General features: G+C 46.8%; 1 protein-coding gene across 1 annotated transcript; it reads left to right on the top strand.

Annotated features, from left to right (window-relative positions):
• Window positions 1–15: 15 nt before the first annotated feature.
• Window positions 16–9,033, top strand: RAB5IF (RAB5 interacting factor). Its single transcript, XM_032419631.1, has 4 exons — window positions 16–424; window positions 2,000–2,103; window positions 7,262–7,391; window positions 8,657–9,033. Exons 1-4 carry the CDS (start codon window positions 311–313, stop codon window positions 8,696–8,698), a joined length of 390 nt encoding a protein of 129 aa, XP_032275522.1. The 5' UTR covers window positions 16–310; the 3' UTR covers window positions 8,699–9,033.
• The last annotated feature ends 2 nt before the right edge of the window (window positions 9,034–9,035 follow it).

Here is a 9,035-nt window from a genome sequence, read left to right as displayed (position 1 = left end):
AGGGGACGGCTGCGCTTTCTCTCGGACGGCTGCACGGCTGTGGATTGGCTGCGTGCGTTCGTCGGCGGGAGGACGCGCTGCGCTGCGTTGCTCCTCCCTCCGCAGCGCCAGGTCTCGGCTCAGCGAGCGAGCGAGCCGACCCGGCGTTTTGGCCGAGTGAAGGCAGCCGCAACGCGCTACCGAACCTGACCACTGATTCTGTCGCTGTCGCCGCCGCCGCCCTGCGCGCAGTGACGCGCGACCCCAGAGCCCGACACCTTTTGGCCTGGCCCGCGCGCCCCTGGCCCGGCCCGGGCGGCGCGACGGGAGGATGAGCGGCGGGCGGCGAAAGGAGGAGCCGCCTCAGCCGCAGCTGGCCAACGGGGCCCTTAAAGTCTCTGTCTGGAGCAAGGTGCTGCGGAGCGACGCGGCCTGGGAGGACAAGGTGCGGTGGGACCTGGCGAGGGCGCAGGTTCGAGGAGCCGGCTGGGACTCGGGGACGAATGGACAGGCCCGAGCCTGCCCCTGCCCGCTCTGGGCGCGGCCGAGTGTTTGGCGTGGGGAGGTGGGTGGGGTGCGGGTGGCACAAAGGTGTCGGGCGAACTTGGCGGGCCCGGCGGGCCTGACAGCCGGGCACGGGGCTCATCGCGGAGTGGCCTAAGCGTGAAGCCGCCTGGGTCACGCGGGAAGCAGCGAGGAGGGGGCACAGGAGTTGCCACCCGCGGGCAGGGCGTGTGCCTGAACGGCGAGAGTGAGCTGAATTCGACCTCCGCCTTTTACTGCCAGTAGGATCTTCAGTAAGTGACTTAATCTTTTCCGAATTAACTGCTTAATACGGTCATTAGCACGAACAGTAACGGTAACAGTCTTCCACTGAAGACTCTGCCGGGTGCTCTCTCCACGCATTATCTCACTCAGTTCTCAGAACAGCTCTGAAGTGGGGTACCGTGGTGCAGGAAAGCGTTGAGCACGTGATGAGGCTCACTAAAGGTGAGCTGCCATTGCTTTTTTATTGGATGAGAGATACCAAATGCCTTAATAATTGCGAGAGAGGGGAGACTGAGACCACCTCTCAGAGGTGTGTGAGAGAGGGAGGGAGAGAGGGGGAAACCACCAACTGTTTGTGAGAAACGGCTGGGGCTTCAAGATGTTTTCACTGGTCACACAATTTCAGAAGATCTGGGTGTAGGCACTCCCCAACGCTGCTTCATGATCTGGAAGGGACCAACACAGCTTGATTCCAGTTGGCCTGAAACGAATGTTATTATTTGCAGTTTTTCCCTTGTTTTTCTGGACTGATGAAGTGGGTTCTCCTTCCTGGAGTTCCTTTAAGGGGGGGGGCGGGGGGAATGGGAGGTACTTCCTGAAGGTGCCCTTGTCCTGCCCCCAGCCCTGCCCAGTTCTTGTAAAACCTTTCTGATCTGCTGTGTCATTTCTTTCTTTCGTTCTTGTACAAGGACTGGTTTCTGCAATCTGGGGCAGGTCAGAAACCTGAGTCTTCAGTGTCCTTGTATGAAAATCAGATATGCTGGGACCAGCCTTCAGCATTTCTGTTTCTAATTCCTTTCTTCTTTGTGACTTACGCCAAATTCAGTGTGCAGGAAGATGGTGCTGAGTAGGTTAATAGCCCTTCTGCCTATGGGTAGTGTGTCTAGATCTCTCCTCTGAGGGTTGGACAAGAGTGTTCTGTTGCCAGTAGCACAGTTACTATCACAGCCATTTCATCACAAGCCATTTCATTTTTGAAGCTTCTAAAAAAAGTAGATAATTTTTCTAAAATTTTTACTTAGCATACAGGCCCGGAAGTCATCACTTAAGAGAACTAAGTATATCGTTTTTTGTTTTCAAAGCATGTTTTAGTATAAGAGGTGGAGATGAGAAAACTACATACTATTGCTCTTGGAGAAATTTCTCTGGAAGATGTGTTTATGGCAGAAAGCTTTTTTATTCCTCACCTATTACAGAAGCTCGCATGTGGCGCCCACTGCAGATAATGCATGCATTCTCTTTCTTTCTACAGGATGAATTTTTAGATGTGATCTACTGGTTCCGACAGATCATTGCTGTGGTCCTAGGTGTCATTTGGGGAGTCTTACCATTGCGGGGTTTCTTGGGAATAGCAGGGTAAGTCTTGGGTATGTTCCATTTTCATGGTATCATTTCAAATAGAGATTTTGTTTCCTTTTTATGGAAAAGGCCATTGCTAAGTTGGAGGATATATATATATATAGATAAAATAAGTATATATGTATGTATGTTATATATCTCTCTATATATATGTAGGGTTTTTTTTTTTTTTTTTTTTTTTTTAAAGATGACTGTGTGTGTATGTGTGAGAGAAGTTACAAAGGCAAAAAAGTAGCCCCATGATGGCACTCCTGGGTCTGGTGCAGCACTCCTCAGTTCAGCAAGCCTGGGAGCATCTTAGCTTAGACATGTTATCTTTCCAGACACTGGACTGGGCCAGTCTATTCATTCCTGGGTCCAAAGGGATCTCATGCAAGAGGCTACTGCATTGCCTGTTGGTGGCAGGCATCTAGTTCTGGCATGACCTTTGTACCAGTGGAAATTTGGAAAGTAGAGGAACTTCTATACTTGATGACCACTCCCTTATGACTGGCACTGTGCTAGATGTCTTGGATCTTGGCTTTGACAGAAGTTATTTCAGATCCCTACTTTTTAAAGATTTTTTTTTTTTTGACAGAGACACAGTGAGAGAGGGAACACAAGCAGGGGGAGTGGGAGAGGGAGAAGCAGGCTTCCTGCTGAGCAGGGAGCCCCATGCGGGGCTCGATCCCAGGACCCCGGGATCATGACCTGAGCCAAAGGCAGACGCTTAACAACTGAGCCACCCAGGCGCCCCCAGATTCCTACTTTTTAAAAGCAATGAGAAAGTAGAAGGTTGGGCCGTCCACTTTTTACTGTGTTCCGATGGCCAGTGGCAGCACAGTTGACACTTACCCCTGGTCTTGGCTCAGCTTGTTAACAAGCAACTGAAAATGATGAGTCCACATGCCTACCAGACTGAATTAAAAGGATGTGTAGGAGGGGCACCTGGGTGGCTCAGTCGTTAAGCATCTGCCTTAGGCTCAGGTCATGATCCCAGGGTCCTGGGATCGAGCCCTGCATCGGGCTCCCTGCGCCGCAGGAAGCCGGCTTCTCCCTCTCCCACTCCCCCTGCTTGTGTTCCCTCTCTCACTGTCTCTCTCTTGTCAAATAAATAAAATCTTTAAAAAAAAAAAAAAAAAGGATGTGTAGGAGTTGTCTCAAGATAGGAATTGTGGGTAAGCTACAATGGGAAATGGACAGGCAAGCTTGTGAGTTTTTTTTTTTTTTCACACAGGAACTGTGATCCTTAACCATGGAACATCACATTGGTTGTTTTAGGGGTGATCACATCTCTTATTCCCTCACTCTAGGGTGAAAAGGGTGAAATAGATTTCAAATTCATTTGAGTTCCTTATTTTCTCAGAAGATAACCCAAAAGGAATGTACAGTCTCCTAACTAAAAAGTTTTTGATTTATGATACTGAGCAAAACATTTGTCTAAGGAAAGGAGTTATGTTATGCTCTGCCTAACCTTGATGGAGTGGACATGTGATGAGTTCTGAGTGATGGTGAGGAGACACAGGACCTGGGGTTCATAGGTCTTCCCTAGTTGGAGGAAGTGTATAGATATTCTTCAGAATGTTGGTCATCCCATTTGAGCTTTCTGTGAAAGAAAAGGCAGATAAGAGGAAAGGTCAGAGAAAGGGGGAAGGCAGTCTAAAGACAAGAGGGAGTCTCTCATCTTCCCAAGGCCACTTTTCTAGGAGAGAAGAACACTGGTTCAGACCCCTTGCCCCCATCTCATCTTGCAGGATTCCTAAGAGAGTTCTCTGAAGTCACCCAATCTAGGAATAATATAACAAAGACCAGAGTTAGTTTAGTATCCTTCCCACTGTGGCAGAAGAGTTAAGCTGTTTAGAGATCTCTTTTTTCTTTTTTTCTTTTAACTGTAAAAAGCTCTGGATTCAAGTTCCAGCTCTGCCGCTTTCAAGCTACATAATTTTGGGCTCATCTCTCTTGAGCTTCCATTCTCTCATCATTAAAAGGGGGCACTAAAGTGCCCTCCTCATAAGATGGATGTGTGAACTAAATAATGCAAATAAATTCCTAAATGTAGTGCTTAGTACATCATATTGCACTCCATAAATGGTTCACTGCAGTCATATGATTAGCTTTACAAAGAGTGCTAAAAATGGCTATTGAGAAAACAGGAAAGGAGGTATTTGGGAGTGAATTCGCTTTGGAGTGGCTCACCCATAGTGCTGCGTTCTCAGGACTGCCTGTTTCCTGGGGTTCGGTCCCATGCTGTCCTGCCAGAGCCAGTTTCTCTCACTCCAAACAAATCCCTTCCTCCTTTGGTTGGCACCTTTTCCCTTGCTCTTGGAGAGGGCCCAAGGACATTGATTTTTCCACACACACTCCCTCTCTTCCATCTGCCTGACCCAGTTGCCTGGGCTTAGGGCAGGACTGCTCTGGTGCTCCATTCTGGTGACCCTCTTCTCTCCACTTTGTGCCTTAACTACCCTCTGTCTGGGCTCCACCTTGGCTTCTCTTCATTTCTGGTGTGGCGACAGTGAGGGCATATTAAGATAAAACCATTTTCTCCGTTCTCATTATTTATAGTTTGCCTGAGAACTGAGTGGTGGTTCTGCTCTGCAGAGGTTTTGCGTCATCCCTTCTTGCCTCTCTGTCTCTCATAGAGCCTGGCATAATGATTAATAGGTGTTCAGTAAATGCTTGTTAAAATTTTTTAAAACCTGAAATGAATTCCCATCGATCTTTGAAAGCAGGGTCATACCTTACTGTTGTCATGTAGCCTCCCAGCCCTGAAATCAGAGTATTTGTTAGAGGTTCATTATTTTGTTAAAATTCTGAATTTTTAGGATAGAGTTTTAAAAGTGCATTGGAGAGTCTTTGTAAGGTTTTTTCCCCCACCCCAAATCCACGTTCATTTCTTTGTCTATACATCTGTGTAATTCTCTCTCCCGTTTACAATACAGGATTTATGCCCAATTTTTTTTTTTTAAAGATTTTATTTATTTATTTGATAGAGAGATGGCGAGAGAGGGAGCACAAGGAGGGGGAGTGGCAGAGGGAGAAGCAGGCTTCCTGTGGCACACGGAGCCCGATGTGGGGCTCGATCCCAGGACCCTGGGATCATGACCTGAGCTGAAGGCAGATGCTTAACGACTGAGCCACCCAGGCGCCCCTGGATGTATACCCATCTTTAAAGCTCAGTTTGAGCCCCTCCAGTCCTTTCCTGAGCCCTCCCCCTTGACCACCAGACGTTTAAAGGCCTTTGTTTCTGTGACTTCACTTGCTACTTAGTGTGTGACCCTTGGAAGGCAGGGGCCCAGTTAGCTCTTTTCTCTCTGTCATCCCTTATTTCCTCTTTTCCTTATATTTCCCTATATCATATCACTAAGCAACCACTTTTATAGCCAGAGACTCACAATGAGTCTCAGCCATTCTCCAGCCCTAGCTTATTAGCTGAATCCCAGAGTAACATTTCTGAGTTCTGCTAGTAATCTCTGTCTGGAACCACTAACAGCCTGTCCAAAATGAATCTCCATGGGGCACCTGGGTGGCTCAGTTGGTTGAGCGCCTGGCTCTGGATTTCAGCTCAGGTCATGATCTCAAGGTCCTCGGATTAAGCCCCGCATTGGGCTCTGTGCTCAGTGGGCAGTCTGCTTGAGGATTCTGTCTCCCTCTTCTGCCCTTCCTCCTGCTCACGCATGCGTGCTCTCTCTAAAATACATAAATCAGTCTTTCAAAAACAAAACAAAATGAAACTCCTGACAGAGAGAGGCAGCCAGATTGGCTAGGTCCCAAGATTTCTGGCAGAAGATAAGGATGTGGCCACAACATGACCAAGCCAAGGACTGTATTTTGTGTGAAATCCAAGAAAAACCTGCTCTTCCTGACTCCCTGCCTGTTACTGGAACCATTATACTCCCAGACCCTTAGGTTTGAAGACTTTGAGTCTCTTACCTCCCCATTCAGCCATTTTCCCAGTCCCTGTCCTCAAGCTTTATTTCTGCTCATGTCATAAAACATGGTAGAAGTCTAAACCAGTCTCCCAGCTCCTGTTCCCCCAACTCATGAGAAAGCGTATACTCTCCTCACAAACTAGACTTCTGGGATGCCTAGCTGGCTCAGCCAGTAGAGCATGCGACTCTTGATCTCAGGGTTATGGGTTCGAGCCCCTGGTTGGGTATAGAGATTACTTAAAAATAAAATCTTTAAAACAAAAACAAAAAAACTAGACTTCTGACGTATGTATACTCTGTCTCAGCTCAAACAGCCCCAGGGTCTGCCCCCTACCCCTTATACTGATGGACACTCCTCAGCATCATCGTACTGCCCTGCCCCACACCAGCCCACACTTCATCCATTACGAGGAACTAGTTCTTTGCATTTTCCCCACCCCAGCCTTCAGGAGCAGTGTGGCCTAAAACATACAGTCCCCCATTAGATTAGATGCTGTAACTTGGAAGATCATAAAGTGTTGATCACTTTACGAAAATTTCTACATGATGACTGTACCAAGAGATAAGTAGATCAGGATGATAACATTACACTTCACTGCATTCTAAATGCTTCATTAGTTAAATAATACAACATGGGGGATCAGAGACCTTCCTGGAGGTGCTCACGAACCTGTGGTTTCAGTTCCATGCTCCCGGCTGTTTTTGGCCTCCTAATAGATAGCTGAGGTAGAGCAGGAAGTCAGTGTTCACCTGTGCATCAAGTGCAGTAGCAGACGGTGGATATCTGGGAATGGTCTCCCATTGGGAATGAGTGCAGGAGCTGCTCTAGGATGCTTGCTTGTTCCACTAGGCCATGAAGCAGCAGCCTGACATGTATTTGTCCCATGGCCACCCCGCCCCAGCTGGAGCTACTTGGAGGCCCATGTCAGGTACTAGTCCTGGTTTGGGATGGTTTGGCTACTATTCTCTCTTACTCTGAGAGAGCTTGGAGAACTTTTGTGTGCTTTTAAATTTTTTTAAAAAATTTTTGCTGGGCATCTAAAAAAAGTTGCTTTTTATGTCTCTAGCTCAACCACTGGGCAGTTCCATTGAGGGTCTAGGTCCATGTATTATTTTTCACTTGCCCCCATAATACAAATACTTAACTGTGCAACAGTGAGTGTCCTGGTAGGGCTGGACTGTGGTAGTGGAGTTCTAAGTCTTCTGAGCTCATAGTTTGTGTTCGGTGCTTGTCCTCCTTCCAGATTCTGCCTGATCAATGCAGGAGTCCTGTATCTCTACTTCAGCAACTACCTACAGATAGATGAGGAAGAATATGGTGGCACATGGGAGCTCACAAAAGAAGGGTTTATGACATCTTTTGCCTTGTTCATGGTATGTATAGCTGATAGTTATATAGTAAATCCTGTTGTTTCTCAAGGGGAGCACACTGATTGGGTTACACTTTGTGATTGGGGTGTACCATTTTCCAAAAGGCTCCAGGGATTGGAGGGCATTTCCTCCATCAATCCAGTTGTCACAAAAGATGTGGTGTGGTACACTGTAGTCTCCCTGTTGGTCTACACACCCAGGGCCTGTCACCAGCTTCTACATCTGATTTTCAAATGTGGTTGCATAGTAGAAACTAGGAAACATTTACAGATATGTTTATGGCATTCATAATAGCTGGAAAAGCGCAAACAACCATCACCTGGTCAGTAGATAATAAAATGTTGTATATCCATATGGTATTCGACCATAAAAAGGAATAAAGTACTGGTAGGGACTACAACTTTGATGAATTTTGAAAACGTTATGCTGAGTGAAAGAAGCCAGACACAAAACATGTTACGTGATTCCATTTATGTAAAATGTCCAGAATAGGCAAATCCACACAGATAAAAAAGTAGATTAGTGGTAGCCAGTGACGGGGGGGGGGGGGGGGGGGGGGGGGGGGGGGGGGGGGGGGGGGGGGGAAAAGGGGGGGGGGAGGGGGAGACGGACAGGGAAATGGGAAGAAACTGAGGATGAAGAAAATGTTCCAGAATAAGTGTGATCTTTGCACAACTCTGTGAGTATACTAAAAACCTCTGTATTGTATATATATATATTTTTTTTCTATTAAATACTTTAAAAGGTGAACTTTATGAAATATGAATCATATCTCAAAATTAATTTTTTTAAAAAATTGTAGACTGTGGCCCAAATCAGTAAAATCAAAATCTCTGGGCGGGGGTGCCTGGGCATACATATGTATTAAAGGTCCCAGGAGATTGCAGTGAATAACCAGTTTTGAGAACCTCTGCTTTATTTGATATGAAGCTGACAGGGTATGGTGGTGGTTTGTTTTTCACATTTGTTGCTAATCCTAACCCTTTACCTGTATCATTTCCACATCTATAACTCCACTCCCTGGTGCTCCAGTTGCTATTTGGTTGAGAGGGAAGCTTGTCCATGGTCTCTTTGGTAGCACTGTGGGTGATCCTGGGCTCTGTCAGAGACAGCTTGATTTCAGTGAACTTATTTAGGCCTCCCGGCTGATTGCATTGAATAACCCCTGGGAAGCCCACTGTGCACACATTTTTTGACATTTTTGTTTTGTGGAATAGGTGCCTGTGTTGACCCAGGTGACCTACGACCATTGCTTATCTCCTCTCTAGGTCATTTGGATCATTTTTTACACTGCCATCCACTATGACTGATGGTGTACAGACCCTACCTACTCTGTCCGGTCCAAAGGACCCTCATAGTTACAGCACAGAAACATGATTGTAGGGGCACCCCAGCCACGTGGAACCTGGAAGACCCATGTTTCCTGGACCAAGAATCATTGTGTTGGGCATCAGTGTTTTCTGCAAGGGTTGTGATCTGAAACTTTAAAGAACCATCCGCCTTTTGGGGAAGCATTTCTGAATTGTCCATCACCAACCATTCCTTCTTGGATATCATCATGAAACACCTGTTTGCTGATCGGAGCTGTCATTTAATTTGATGCACCTCTGGATCCGGATGAAACATTAAATTGTCTTCCTCACTTCT

This window comes from Phoca vitulina, unplaced genomic scaffold, assembly GCF_004348235.1.
Source record: "Phoca vitulina isolate PV1807 unplaced genomic scaffold, GSC_HSeal_1.0 scaffold22, whole genome shotgun sequence".
Taxonomy (NCBI): Eukaryota; Metazoa; Chordata; class Mammalia; order Carnivora; family Phocidae; genus Phoca; species Phoca vitulina.
The sequence above is the reverse complement of the archived record's forward strand: the minus strand, read 5'-3'. Positions and strand labels throughout refer to the sequence as shown.